This window comes from Oryzias melastigma, unplaced genomic scaffold (assembly GCF_002922805.2).
Source record: "Oryzias melastigma strain HK-1 unplaced genomic scaffold, ASM292280v2 sc00373, whole genome shotgun sequence".
NCBI lineage: Eukaryota > Metazoa > Chordata > Actinopteri > Beloniformes > Adrianichthyidae > Oryzias > Oryzias melastigma.
Genome location: NW_023416970.1, coordinates 36214 through 52007, shown reverse-complemented (window position 1 = coordinate 52007; position 15794 = coordinate 36214). Strand labels below are relative to the sequence as shown.

Genomic DNA, 15794 nt, shown 5'->3' with positions numbered 1-15794 from the left:
TTTAATGAGATGAGATATCGACCGTAAATCTAGAGTTCCCTCTTGTGGTGATCTATGCAATTACCGTATATTTGTGAAAAAAAAATATCTGGTAATTTCACAGACAGCCACAAGAGGGCACTCTAGGCTTTTCTAGCTGCCATATCTGATACTCCTTAATAATTAGCGAGTTAAACAGTAAACGTTAGCTTATTAGGAAAACGGAGAAGACTAAAGATAAATTCCCCCCAAAAGAAAATCATATGCTGCAGACTACAAGATGCAAGTAGGGAAATTTGCAGCTGAAAACCGGGAGAATGCGCCATGCCAATTCTCTGCAAGTCATCGAATGGATCAACCAAGCATGGGCTTCAGTGACAACAGAGACCATCCTGTCTGAATTCAGAAAGGCTGGAATAATTGGAACTGGAGCGGATTCCGAGACTGAAGACAGCCGCGAAGAAGTGGAATCTCCGCTTCGTCTTCCTCTAGCGGAGTTATTCAGAAGTGACACTGAGGACGAAGAATTTAAGGGATTTAGTGATATGGAGTGAGATTGCGTGCAATCAATTGCAGTAAAGGTACAAAATTGATGAGTTCTTGAGGCTATAGTTAAATAAAACTGTTATGTTATATAAATGCTACACCTTTTCGTTTCTTCATGACGCTAATATGTGAATATGTGTTGACAAATATTCCGCCTATTCTCTGTTCTCTTATGAATGTTATAACTTCCCTTCCAGGATGATGTAATATCGTTTTTTTCAACCAGTTTGTAAAATAAATTACTTGAAAAAAATGCGACTTATACTCCAGTGCGACTTATATAGGGTTTTTTCTTCTTCATTATGCATTTTTTGGCCCCTGCGACTTATACTCCGGTGCGACTTATAGTCCGAAAAAGACGCGTCAAAAGACGCTGGACATGGATAGGACACGTACTGAGGAGTGAAGAAAACACAATCATAAAAACAGCATAAAAACAGCACTACACTGGACACCAGATGGAAAAAGAAAAAGAGGACGGCCCAAAATCACCTGGCGCCGAACAGTAGAGGCTGAGCTAAAAGAATTTGGATACACCTAGGGAACAATCTACACCTTGGCCCGTGACCGTCAGACATGGAAAGATTTCGTTGCTGCCCTAAGCGTCTCAAGGCGTAAAGGGCAGTAAGTAAGTAAGTAAAACGCACACTTTGTGCACTTCTATACATATACTAAGATAATCAAGTTTGTTTAGCCAAATGCAGCATAGCACTACTGTGTTCAGGTGTTCAACAGAAGCGGTCAAATGAAAGTCATCTCTCTCTTTATTCAGCAAGCAGGTGACTCCCTCTTCTGATTCAGATGCTTGCTCACCCATCTCACACACACTGAAAGTAGTACAGCCAAACACAAACCTGAACTCCGTATTGAAGATTGCAAAAGCATATTTGCTGGAAATAAAGCCTTTTTCCACATCATTGAGCTTTAAGTTATCCAGAGGAAGCATGGATTTCTTCTCTGTCTCCTGGAAAAGACCAGAGGAGGAGATAAGGTATGGCAGAGGAATGAAGACTAAATGATGGCCTCACGGAGAAGCACTATTGGTGTTGAGAGCAAGAATTTATAGACTTTTGGAGGATCAGGATTAAAAATAGTGTCTGGCAGTAAATACTTCAAACTTACACTTTAATGGGAAAAAATGAAAGAGAAATGCAGGGAGGACATGGACCTCTTCAAGCATTTGATTTCATGATGGTTCTGACTCTCAACCCACTGACTGGTAAGGAGACCAGAGAGGGGAAAGGGGGAAGAAGCAAAAAGTGCATGGTCTTTAGTCCCGACAAAGAACAGTTGTAGGAGTGGAGCGGCAAGGTGTGAGGAGAAGCAGACAGTGTGGAGGCAGAACTTAATAAGAAGAGGAGCAAAGAGGAAGGCACTGAGAGAAAGGGAAGAAAAAATGAGCAAGAGAGAAGCTGGGTCCACATGTGAAAGCCATTACTCTCAGTCAAGCTCTAACACAACATTTCTCCTGAAGTAAAGCCCTTCCCCCTCGCCAGTCCACCTTATCCCACTCCTTGGACTAACCTTTAGGAGGAGACCTTCCAGAAAGACCACTTATAAGAACTGCATCCCTGTTGTTGGGGAAATTCCAACAGTGTGGAATAAAGTGTCCTAAAAACCAAAACACTCTGTTTGTGCTAGCATCCTCTTTCACTTTGTTTCCTTCTAGTTTAACAGCACACATTGGTCTCTTCTATCAGTGCTCCCCAAACTTTGTGACTCTGGCATTGCTCCCTGTTTCCAAAGAGGCCCACTTCCTGTAACAGATCTTAAAAAATGACAGAACGCAATTGGCACTTAAGCAATAACATCTGGGATCACTTTAGACAGAAGGGGAGGAGACTGGAGCGGGAGTGCAGGGTGCTCTGATGGCTTTGAAATAAAAGTTGAGATGAGAAAAACCGGAAAAGAAGGACTTAAATTGGAATGAGTAATAAAGGATTTATGTTTTATAAACGTAGACCTGGAAACTTTAGAGTATAGAAAGCAGGAAAGTGTGTAAATAAATGGGGAGAAACTCCAGACCAGTACGAAGCTGATTTCCCATGGGTCCCATCAACCCATATATGGCTGGTAAGTTCCTCCCTATCTCTCTCTCACTCCCCTTATTTTCTTATGCCTTCCTTGAGTGGAAAGGCAGATCCTGAGCCGAATGAGTAAAAGTGCCACGTCAATACTGGATACTGCGCCGGGACACAGTCCTGCAAGAAGTCAACCCAATAGCCATTTCCACAGGAGAGACACCCATGGGAGATGATGGCTCATTTTTATGAGTAGATGTTCTGCCATGGAAGCCAAAAGTGGAGACTGGATAACAGAAAAAGAAGATATAAAGACAGAAAAGATTCTTCCAACCCTTCTCTATCTTCAGAGAGACAACAGAGATGCGAAAGGCGAAAAGGAGAGAAAACATCCTGCTCCGTCATCCCAGTGTTCAGACTACCTGTTCAGAATCTTACTGTTGTACAGTAGTCTGCACATTGGTTAGACTGTGCATGGAGGTATCTCAGCAACCTTCACTGATGCTATCTGCGAATACACGTGGCTTAGGACAACACGACAACCACAATAATCTAAAGCTCTGGCGAACAGGCTCAAGTATGCTCTCATATTTCTTGCTCAAAAATGTGCATTATTTCAATACTCCTAAATCTCAGTTGTGTATGAAGTAGGGACATGTGTATTAAAGGGTAAAATTTGGAATTTTTGATTTGGAAAAGTTAGTTTGTAAGTTCCTGCATGTGCATCTAGATGGCATTATAGTAGCTCTTGCTTTCACGTTGTAGCTCACAAATTTGTGAATTTGTCAAATTTGTCAGTGTGGGTTTAAAGTCCAAACATGAAGGGTACAGTGAGGCTATTTCTCTCTCCTTTCAACAGACTGAAAGATCTTAGATCTGATCAGCTTGCATACATGTGCACAAAGTACTGTACATGCATTTAGTGTATAGATAGACACCATCTGTTTTTTTTTGTTTTTTTTTTTGGAGCCTGGAAAGTCAACAATGGGAAGGAATGTATGTCTGCTTAGCTGCTAAACTATGACATTTGGTCAGATGCAGTTTTGTGTAGAAAGTCATCAAATAAAGAACATTTCTGCATGAAAGTCAATCATGTTGAGAGAGTGTGAAGAGGTTTTTGGGGTAGAAAGAGAAAGACTGAGTGTTTTACCATGAGAGTTGAGTTGAGAGAACGGTTGAGGATTAAAAAAGAAGAGGTCTGCAGTGAGGAAACAGCCATGTGGGATTTCTTTGGGCAGATCTTGGATACTGATGTTTGGACAAAACTTTAGATTTTCCAGCCAGGAATGTGCAGTGTCTCAGCAAGACTGCTTAACCACAGAGAGGGGGGAGTGGGAGAAAGAGGGTGAGATAGACAGAAACAGCCATAGTCTGGAGGAGTAAAGGGCAAAAGAGGGGTTAGCACCTGAACATATCAGTGGCCTCAGTCAAAGAACAAGGGATATATATCTATGGATCAGGTAGTTATGGGAGCGGGAAGTGATGAGAGAAAAAGCGTTTGTGTAAATGTGTGTGCACTCACACAATCGCCATGGATGCCATCTCCTCTGATGACACGATTGACCTCCTACTTTTGCTTTCAAATGCTAACAGTGTGGGTGCATACATGGAACAAGGTCCTGCAGGATTCAGATTTGTAGTGAACGCCTATTGTGATCTAAATTTGTTCATTTGGCGTTTGTGATGCAGTAGAAGACTTTTATGTGAAAATGTTGCAATTTAATTGACCATGACTGGCTTGGTCAGTAAAAGCCATGTAAATATCAGCAGGAGAAAAGTACAGTATGTGTACACTGTACATGCCTGGAGTGGTTTGGAACACTGAGTTTAAGTCATTCAGTGTCTGCCTGTGAGGCTGTATATTTTTCTCTGCTATTTGTGTGGTTCTTTGTTTACATCATGGCCTGTGTATGTATGCATGCTGTATATACAAGTCTGTCCTGAGTGTGCACGTGTGTGTATGTCTCTGATTGGGCTTGGGGTAGTTCCAGCTGTGTCAAAGTGAGCCGGTCCACATGCCTAAACTCCCAGAAGAGGGAAAAAAGAGGGAAGGGAAGAGGAGGGGGTGGTCAGAGGAATGAATGGAGGCCATGGAGTGGGTCAGCTGTAGGTCCAGGTGGCTGGACAGAGGAGTCAGGTCAAAGATGACCTTTGAAGTGTTGATGCGATGCAGTCAACTCCATAGAATAACACATTATGACTGTTATTGTCAATTCATGCTTTGATGAAAATGTTAGCTGTACTCCTGCGCTGTTGTCATGGCAACCCCTCTGAATGCATCTGGCATTTTGTTTGCGTTGACACACAAACTGGACAACGCATTTCCCTGTCCGATGTGTGGCTATCGTTCTACCCCCATCAGCAGAGCTGTTGTGGTGTGTCTGCCTGTCTACACTTGCTGTGCAGACCTTCTGCTCCTGTACAGCAGGCACAGACAGGCAGACAGATGGCAGCCCCACTTGCATCACAACAGTTCTCATGCCTCCTTCAATGAAGACCCAGACCATTTATCATCAAGCATAAACATGTCAAATGTCTTAATAAAATCCTGATCAACTGCTTTGGTTGTCATGTCTTGGTGTTGCAACAGTTGTGCTCAGAAGTTTACAATCCCCTGGAATAAAATGGGGGCCTGTGGCCCTGAATCGAAATTCTTTTGACGTGCTGCCATCTGTCAGTGACTTCTGTAAAGCTAGAACGTGATTACACAATCTGACTACTTCCAGTCCAGCAGACAGAAATAAATTATCCTGAGACGCAGATTCGGAACCATAAAAATAACGTTACTTTAATTTCTGCCTCATAAACTTGCAAAAATGTTCATTTTAAGTGAAAGAAACATAATCGCTGCTTTCAGCCTGAGGAAAGAGAAAAATATTGTCGTTTTAACTATTCTTTTTTATATTAATATAATATTATTATTACTATTTTGGAACAATGAGGACTGCTTTCAGACTTTATGAGAATTTTTTTTTCCCTTTCTCATTTTTTAATCTATTATTATTGTTATCATTATTGTCTAAATCAGTGATTTTCAACTAGTGTGCCGTGGCACACTAGTGTGGAAAGATGTTCAGGTGTGCCGTGGGAAATTATTCATTTTCACTGATCCAAGAACATTTTTTATCTCCAGGTCAGCTCTGTTCCAAACACGCTCTGATAAAATACTGGATTAGTTAGGAATATGTATGACCTTAAAATACCTTTTTTCTTTGTGTTTATTTGATTCCAATAAAGACTTTTTCATAAGAATGACGTCCCGGGATTTAACCACACCTCGCTGTTTTTTGGAAAAGTTCCGCCCCTCCAACTGTCTCCGCCCATCATTCTTGGAGGCTTAATCATGTCACAGGTTTGACCGATCAAAAGTTCTTAACATCCTTACCAAATAAATCAAGGTCTGGGTATTTAGTCCGAACGTGGTCCTCGGAATACAACTGGTGCAGATAACCTAACCTTGACTTGGTACCGCTGCGCGTCCGCTGCCAGGTTAGGGTACCAATGTTACCACATTGGTACCCTAACCTGGCACCGGACCATCCCGGTTCCAGGCTCGGGAGCCCTGTTTTAATTGGAACAGCCAACATGTCAAAAAAAGACGACCCACAACAGTTTTGACGCAAAAGGTCCTTTAACCATTCGTCAATATGTGATGACTTGGGAATGAACACATGTTGGAAGGACAGCCTTTGCTCATCATGATCCCAGCATGACAGTGCAGATATCCCACAGAGGAGCAGGAGACTACTGTGAGAGACGGACGTGTGATGCCACTACGCAAAGAGATGAAGATTTTTTTTTCTGTTGGACTTGAAAGTGTTGAAGACGGTTCAGGAACAGCACAAAGGCTACTTTTATGACAGTTTGAAATCGCCTCACTTTGCCAACTACGTGAATAAAATTCCCTGCTTGTGCACACTCAGCTGGGGGGGGGGCACCATAGACCCAGGATCAAGAGTGTTAGAGCCAATGAGGATGTTGAGAGTGATGCAAGCAGACACGAATGAACAAGAAACTGAAACCTGCATTTCTACATCAAGCATATAACATTACAATCAGATCTCATGCCTCCTTCATTGAGGACACAGAGAAAGGAGTACTGATTCTCATAGCACAAAAACAAGTGCTGTCACAACAGGCTTTACTCCACAGTGAGGTCCTTCAACAGCTCTGAGATGTCTATTTGTGCTCTGCAGCAGGCTTCAGTTGTGGTGGAGCTCAGGGCGCTCTGCAGATCCTGGGCACATTTGTTCAGCGACATAAGGATGTGGGTGGTGTCCTTTTGATCATGGAAGCACAGAAGGACTTCATTGACTTCCTGGTCTATCTTTTGAGAGAAGACTGTGGGAAAGACGCTGCTCACACCCTCCAGGACGTTTTTTCTCAGATTTGGGTCACGACACACAAGGTTTAGAATGAACAGACCTGAGAAAGAGTGAAAATGTGAGGCACCTTTCAAAACATGTAATCACGGCAAAAATTATGGAACTACATCATTCTGTACCTCTGGAGGTCAGCAAGTTGTGAATTTTTTGGAGGAAAGGGGTTTCCACGAACGCAGCAGGGGGGCAGCTCATCCCCAAGGAGCCGTCCTTGTTGTCTACATCCAACATGATGGCGTCGAACAAACGACCACCTGCAAAGAAACCCACACCTCAGCCACATCTATGCATAGTGAACACCGTTTACTGTACAAAGAGAACTGGATTGAGCAATCCCTCCCCCTCGCATTCCAAATAGGAAGTAGCTGCTGGCTCCAAGAAGCCAAAATCTCATAGAACTCTCTGGAGGAATAAAAAGCTGTTAATTCCTACTTGGTTCCTAATTGGTTGATTATCGATATCGGCTGCAAAATATCGGATATCGGTTTGAAAAAGTCAATATCGTGCATCACTAGTCTGAAACTAAATTGATCTGTTTAATATAATATTTTCTGGTTAAAATGCCTTCTTTAAATTCTGTTTCATAATCTTCTGTAACAAAATCTTTGAAATCATAAAAAAAATCATGCGTTTATAGGACAGGATGCAAAAGAGTTTATTCGGCTGTGAATATAGAACTAGACTCACTTTGGGTTCAGCTGTTAAAACCAGGAAAATTGGTTTAAACCCAAAATGCAGGAAACTGAGCTTGATGGCAGAAACTTAAACATTTATTACATACAATGAAACAGGACAAAAACCCACTGAGACATAAAGAGAGGAAAAGCACATGACCTGATCATGTAGAACTGAAAACCAGACACTTTTATACACTGAAGACCATAAACAAAAATGAAAACAGCTGTGGATGATTAACATGAACCTTAAGTGACTGAGAGGAGACAGAATACGACTAAAACTCCACTGAAACACTAAAATCCTCACAGCAACAGTCTGATAATGACATTAAATAATAAAAATGTCAGCATTCTGGAGATGAAAGCTGTTGGATCTGTGTTTAAAATATTACAATTAATATTAAATTTAATTCATATTGATTCTGCTGCATCACAATGCCAACATAAAGAGCCTCCAGTGTTTTACTACTTTGGATGTTTTCCAAGTCTATGATAAAGTGAACTCATGTTGACAATAAATTGTTTTCATAAAAATGACACTTGTAACACTTTCAGTTACACATGTCATAGTATCTCTTAGTACTTTATTTTATTTTTTTTCCTTTATTTACATATTTCTTAAAGAACAAAAAAATGTGTTTGTGTTGCCCTTCTATGACTTTGACCCCCTGCCCCACAAAAATACTGTGCACGTCCTTGTTGCTCGCCCTCACCTCAAATTCTCCTGAGCCGCTTTCAGTGGAAAGGCTATGGACTTCTAACAAGCGCACTCCTGATTGGGAACAGTGGTTGCCATAGAAATGATGACTCAGACAACTTGGACCAATAACGGCTTACTAGTGTTGTTTGGTTTCACATGGCGACGTCCATGTCATGGAAAATGGAGTCTGAATTGTCTTCATTTTATCAGAGCGAGAAAAACCTTTTTTTATGGGGGACGTCACATTCACCCAGTGCAGTTCTCCAGTTCTCTTATAGTCAATGGTCTTTCTGACTGACCTTTCTCCAGCGCACAGATGTGTTCCAGGCCATCCCCAACAGTCACAGTCAAACGACTGTCTGGTCTGAACCCGAACCATTCCTTTGCCACTTCCAGCATGACTGGGTCCAGTTCTACAACTTCAACTGACACTCCGGGAAGAAAATCTCTCAGAAACTGAGGCAGGCCTCCTCCACCAAGCCCCACCAGGAGAACAGACACTGACGCATCTGCAGGGAAAATAGTAAAGAAGAAATTAATCCACATCAAAACGGAGGATAGAAGTACAGTTGGAAGTGAAACCTTTGGAAAAAGATTCTGATTCATGAAAACTAGAACAGAGCTGCATGGTATGGTGTAGTGGTTATCATTCTCGCCTCACGGCGAGAAGGTCCTATTTGTATCCCGGCTGTGACCTTTCTGTGTGGAGTTTTCATGTTCTTTTTGTTCATGTGTGGGTTATGCCCAGAAAAACACACACCAGTCTAACTTCCTTCCCGTTACGCCCCTTACTGGTCTAGGCCCTAGACCAGTAAGGGGCGTAACTAAGGTGTGTTTTGTGATCCTGTGATGGACTACAGAAGTGTCCAGGGTGAAGCCCACCTTTACCCAACAGTGGCTGGTGTAAGCTTTAGCAACTCCATGGCCCAAATGGGATTAAGTGGGTTTAGAAAAATGGATGAATGGAAACTAACATTTAATTGCTAAACCTTTACAAAGCACCCCAACTGAATTTCACTGATTCATTCTTATTAAATTTCCCATGATATTAAAATTCATGATGAAAATACAATGTGGATTTCCTCTCTCAGTGGCACTAAATGTTGTATCCTGCAGTCTGTTTGTTTCTGGTTGTAACATACAAACCAGAAAATCTAATTTTCTGTTTTCATTTTGAAAGCTAGTATACAGCTTCAATACTTTGTTTAAGTTCTTAACAAGGGAAAGAGACTCTTGACTTTTTTTGTTGTTTCTTTTCTTGATTGTTTGAAGTCCCACCCAATCATCTTTGGATCTATTTTCAGTATTTCCAGTGGTCTTTTAAAAAGTATATATCAAATGAGCGGCTTCTCACAATGTGACGTGTGTAAGTGGTATACAGTCCCTTCAAGGAGGAATCTGCACCGCCTGCACCGCCAGCACCGCCCTCAGGCTAACACACACACACAGTCACTTTGTCCATGGTAGAGTTGGCGGTGATCGGCTTAACACTTTCATTTTATATGCACATCTTAGCAAGAGTTTAGGTGTTTGTTTTATGGGTGAAACACAAACATGCTGCAGAGGTCGGCTCTAGGATGACATTGTGAAATGGGCGGAACCCACAAGAAGCAAAAGATCGAGATCAGAGATTGAGGAATCTTACTTTGGGTAGGAAAGTAAGCTCAAGAAAAAAACTCATATTTCATAAATATTTCCCTTTTAGTGTGCCAAAGGTATTATGATCATAAATATGGATATAGCTGAAAGACTTAGGAATAGTATGATGTAGACACTTTAAATATGATTGTCATTTTTAACCAAAAACCTGTCATTTTCTAGAAGATTGTTTCTGCAGAGCAGCAGGAGTTCATTATTCCGCGTTAACAGCAACAAGATTTGTGCGGCACAGGCGGCCAGTTCCTATGTTAAATCAATGGCACAGACACAAACAGAGGCGATCTGAAGCCCAGCGGCGCGGCTGTCTGGCAGTGGTGTGATTTGACTGGCGAGGCAATCAAAAAGACACCCCGTTTCTTTTTTTTTTCCTTTCAGGTTAATGCGGGACAGCCTTTAAGCTCAGCCAGAATCACACAAACACCCTAGAACTGGCTGTCATCCAGTCGCAGCCCACGGACTGGGAAAATATTTAAATAATTTCATGTACCCAGACATGTAGACATGATTACCAATGTTTTTTTTTTGTAAACCTCTTACAATTAATCAACCTAAGTGAGATAAATACAGCCACCACCCTATGTAGCCATTAGGCTAAAAACATCTGGCTGCTGCTCCTCCCAGTTGCAGCTGCAGTTTCAAGCTCAGAAACACATTTTTGACAGATGGCGAGCAGCAAATTTGCCGTGCGGCGAAAGAAGATTAGGCAGATGAATGGGGTTTAGTGTGAATGCAGAATTAGAAATCACCTCTGAGTTGTGGGTGGTACTTTAAGCTGTGCTACCTTTGTATCTCTCACTAGCTTACATAGCCTCATACCCCCTCTTAGCCAGTCAGCTAACATTACCAGTGAAACAAAAACGGTAAGCAACATCAGAGCAATCAGCCGTACAGTTTAGATCCAGATTCCAGCTCAGACCAGGGAAACAAAGATGTTGATGGATCTATTTGTCTGACAGTGGATGAATCTGAATGCGGCGGAGCAGGGACACTTTGGTCCACCCATTACAGTTTTTATGTCATAGAGCATTTTCAATAACATTTTTTTTTCATCTGCTACTGATTCACAACTTGAACAAAGAAATGCAGTCTCAATCTTAAATTATTTTATACATGTCCTTTATCATGAGAAAAATGGTACAAGAACATGTTTAAACACATCTTTCATTGGAGTTGATCTTTCAATGAATCTGTAGACCATAAAATTTCATGTTCAAGGACCAAAATCAGGAAAGAATTTTCTTTTTTTCATTTCAAAGAAGAGATGTTGTCTTCATGTGTGACTCAAGGGCAGGATGTGTTACCTCCACACTAATAAGTAGACACCAACAGTGTGAAGTGGCTATAAGACACCAGGGTGAGCCTTCACTGCTGCAATTTGGAGTGGGGGAGACCTAAACAAACTGATGGCAGCCGCACAGTTCCAGAATAAAGCCACAGAAAGAGATTAGTGGGTCAAAAGTTCTCTTTTCGTTGCTCTAAAGCCACAGAACTATCCAGGAAACAGAACACTCTCGTGTTTTTTCCACATTCAGTTTCCTCTTCAGATGACTCCATCCATCCATCCATCCATCCATCTTCTTAACCGCTCCTTCCCTTTCGGGGTTGCGGGGCGCCGGAGCCTATCCCGGCTACTGATGGGCGAAGGCGGGGTACACCCTGGACAGGTCGCCAGTCTGTCTCAGGGCCTCAATCACACACTCATTCACTCTCACATTCACACCTAGGGGCAATTTAGAGACACCAATCAACCTATGAAGCATGTTTTTGGACGGTGGGAGCCGGAGTCCCCGGTGAAAACCCACGCATGCACGGGGAGAACATGCAAACTCCACACAGAAAGGTCCCAGCCGGGATTCGAACCGGGGCCTTCTCGCTGTGAGGCGAGAGCGCTAACCACTGCGCCACCGTGCAGCCCCAGATGACTCCATCCTGCACAGCAAATTTAAAAGAGTTGATTTTGGAGTGTTGCTGAAATTTTGACTATTCAAGAGTTAATTTAACTCTTTGCAGAATTGCATCACATATATTTAACACTAAACTGAAAAAGAGTAGAGTTGAAAAGGATTGTTAAATCAAAGTGTTTCCAGAATAAATCTGTTAGTGTCATTATGAGATTTTTAACTCCGAACTCGTCACTCTAAACTCCCACATTCGGTGTAACACCTGAAGTGTCCATCTTACCGCCCTCTGCTGTACTGCACGGACCGCAGACGACTTCGGAAGCCGTGGTTTTAAGATTTACCTCGTTGGTAAGTAAATTATATGATTCTTGTTACCAAATTAATACATTTTTCTGTCTTTGCATCGGAATTTATGTCAATATTAAACCCGAGTACACGCCAGCCACGCTAATTACTGATAGTTTCAAGAGGCGTCGAATTAGCATAAACTGCACTCGAAGTAACAAATAACTGCGGCCACAGTAAGTGGCCGAAGCACAATTTCAGTTAAACTAATGGATAATCTAATTAAGTTAAAGGTAGTGAGAAGCTGGTTTGGTGGTTGTCCATACTTTGTCAAGTTAGCATGATGGCAGTGCTAGCTATGGTGCTAGCTAACGCCACGTGTTTAAACCAATCTCATAAGTGGCGCTATGGTTCACCGCAGTTCACGTAGGTAATCGTTCCGTCTTTTACTGAACCACAGGATATGCTGGGAAAAGTGGAATATGGAGGAGTTCAAAAATACGTCAAAGTTCCACACAGTGAAGAATGCTTCGACTTCAGCCGCTTTCTTCAAGATGGTTTGTTCCATTTTATTTTATACGTCAATCACACGAGGCAGTTTGCGGATCAATACATAAAGTTACAGATTGAAGTTAGTTGTAACTTCCTCTGTTTTTGTGTGTGTGTGTTTTTTTATTATTATTTCCAGTCGCCGACAAATTTGGTCTGCAGGTTGAGCTCCTCACTGAAGGTGTGCTTGTTCTGACTGATCAGACTGGAACAGAAGTTGATGCAGACATATTTGATGAGCTGCTGAAGTCTGGGGTTAAAAGCTTCAAAGTCGGATACAAACAGCAGCCAGTAATGGGTGAGTAGTCTTCATTATAAAAAAAAAAAAAAACTTGCACACTGTTGTATCAAACAAATGTTTTTTTTTTTTTAATTCAGTTAAATTTTATATTACTGATATAACATTATACATTATGTGTATTTTACTGCACAGAATTGATTGCAGTTGAAATAGCTCGGGTAAATATAACCCTTTGTTCTGTTTGTGCTTGTTGAGTTCTCTTCCGAATTATTTTTGATGTTTACGGTTGTGATTCAAAGCTTTGATTTGTTGTAAAAAAAAATAAAATAAAAATGCTAAGGACACTTCTGTTATTGCTTGTTCATTTTAGATGTTACAATTAATTTGGTGGCAGAGGACTCAACATTACCTGATCCAGAACCACTATCAGCCCCCCCACCATCACCAGTTTCAATGTCAAACTCTTCAGCATCTTCCACTTCATCAGATTCAACTATTATCCTCCCATCAGTGCAAAACAAAAGAAAGGACGTGAGGGAGATGGACCGGGATGAAGCTAAGGAGGTAAAATGTTAAACCATTTGATAAAAACATTAAGTTAAAAATGATAAAACATTAATGTTAACTTATTTTTGATCATTTTGCCTCATACTATTTGCTTTACCTTGTATGTATATGTTTCAAAGTGTTTGTTAGTGTGTGTTAGTTTTATTTATTTATTTATCTTTTTGTTTCTCTTCGCAGAGGGTTCGTTCTGTCTTAAGGTCCAATCCAAAGGGAGAGGAAATCTTCAAGGAGTATGACAAAACTAAAACTCTGTCAGATGCAACTCGAAGGCAGATGGTGAATATTCTGGTTGCAGACATGACATGTGCATATGGGTCGGTATCACAAACTACAGTAAGTGGAAAACGGGTTGAGAAAACTCGGAAATAATCCATATCTTATTTTAATAGGAGGGTTCCACCAATAAGTGTTCGCACCAGCTATGCACTAGGAATTGTGACTCTTTTCCCCTATCTTCAAGATCCATACTCAGAAAATGGATTTGTAAGTTTAAATGTCTTTTTTTCTTCTTGATGACTTGTCCTAAAACTTGTTGTCCATATTTGACCTTAGTAACAATTTTGAGTATTTTTTATGTCTCTCTCCATGTGTTTATTTATCTATGTGCAGGAACATTATTATGATCCGGACGCCAATTCTGGCTATCTTGCCTGGAGACTCAAGACGGTCCAGCGTAACACCAATGTCAGCACTCATTCGCGTTCAAGGCCTGAATACCAGGAAAGTCCAAGAACCAAAAGAGGTTCTCTGTTAACAGTTGGACAGCTGTTTGGTGAGGAGTGCAGAGAAGCTCTCTCTATAATAAAACATTCTACAGATAAATCTGTGATAAAAGAGAAGATGAGAGCCACCTTCGAGTACAGACAGAAGCTGATTCATGACCAAGATGCAACATTGTCAGTCTTTGAAGTCTTCCCTCGTTTCCTTGACACACCAGAGTTGGTAAGAATCAATGAACTTCATTCCAAAACATTTTAGAATAATTTAATCCCAATGCCTATTAAATTGTTTGTTTGTTTCTTCAAAGATTGACCAGGACTTTTCCATGATGTTTGGGGATGAAGTATCAGGAAGGTTTCTTGCAAAGTGGCCATCCTATTTCAAGAACAAAGTACTTGCTGAAAGCCAGTGTCTTCCATCAACTTCCTACATAGAGGAGTTGCAGGCATCTGCTGACCCCGAAGCTGAGGATTACTCAGGTAAACATGGACAATTTTTGATGAAACATGCCTTAGTTTCTGTTTTATGAACTTTTTACAGAGATTCTGTCAATTTAGACTTGGATACATATTTTCTGTTACTTTGTCAGTAAAAAGTCTAGAAGTTAGAACTATCTAAAATTGTGATGAAAATAATTTTGTGACAGGCTGCACGGTGGCACAGTGGTTAGCGCTCTTGCCTCACAGCGAGAAGGCCCCGGTTCGAATCCCGGCTGGGACCTTTCTGTGTGGAGTTTGCATGTTCTCCCCGTGCATGCGTGGGTTTTCACCAGGGACTCCGGCTTCCTCCCACCGTCCAAAAACATGCTTCATAGGTTCATTGGTGTCTCTAAATTGTCCCTAGGTGTGTCTGTGAGTGGATGTGTGTGATTGAGGCCCTGCGACAGACTGGCGACGTGTCCAGGGTGTACCCCGCCTTCGCCCTTCAGTAGCCGGGTTAGGCTTTGGCACCCCCGCGACCCCGGAAGGGACGAAAGGGTCAGGAAAATGAATGAATAATTTTGTGACCATCAGTACTTTAAAAATGTCTCTTTTGTCTAAGGTTGGGATGGCGATATATCAGCTCTTCTTCTGCTGCTGCATCTCTTGCCCCCTACATCAAAAGGCCACAAAAAATCAGCCAAGATCAGCTCGGCACAGGCAGCCCATTGTCTCGTAAGATTTATAAAGGTATGTTTCATTAGCATCTTTGATATCAAAATCAAAAATATCTGTGTGTTGGTGTTGTATGCTAGTTTCTCTGTGCTTCAACCAGAGTTAAAGCAAATATTAATACATGTTTACATGTTTGTCGCTCAAACTGCAGGAAGGAGCCAGTCTCACTGCATTTTTGGAGAAAGTTGATGCAAGGCAACCTTTCCTACTCTGTGTTGGGGAGCAAAGAAAAGAAATCCAGAGGTTCTTCATCATGGTGGACCAGAAACCAATCCCGTGCAGTGCTTTGACATCAGTGGCTGCATTTGATGTGCTGTTCAAAGCCCATTTTGTCTTCAGCATCTCCTATGATGAGGCCCTCTCCAGTTTCTACACATTTATCCAAACCACAGTCTACAACATTGATGTTGGAA

General features: G+C 41.6%; 1 protein-coding gene across 2 annotated transcripts in view; it reads right to left on the bottom strand.

Annotated features, from left to right (window-relative positions):
• Positions 1–6550: 6550 nt before the first annotated feature.
• The window catches only part of mettl13 (methyltransferase like 13), a 15125-nt gene continuing 5881 nt past the window's right edge, over positions 6551–15794 (bottom strand). For both annotated transcript variants that reach the window (XM_036211020.1, XM_024265620.2), the window contains exons 7-9: positions 8605–8814; positions 7051–7182; positions 6551–6971 (exon numbers count right to left, since the gene is read on the bottom strand). In XM_036211020.1, coding sequence (XP_036066913.1) covers positions 6688–6971; positions 7051–7182; positions 8605–8814 — 626 coding nt within the window. In that variant the 3' untranslated portion in view covers positions 6551–6687. The remainder of the gene's footprint in view (positions 6972–7050; positions 7183–8604; positions 8815–15794) is intronic.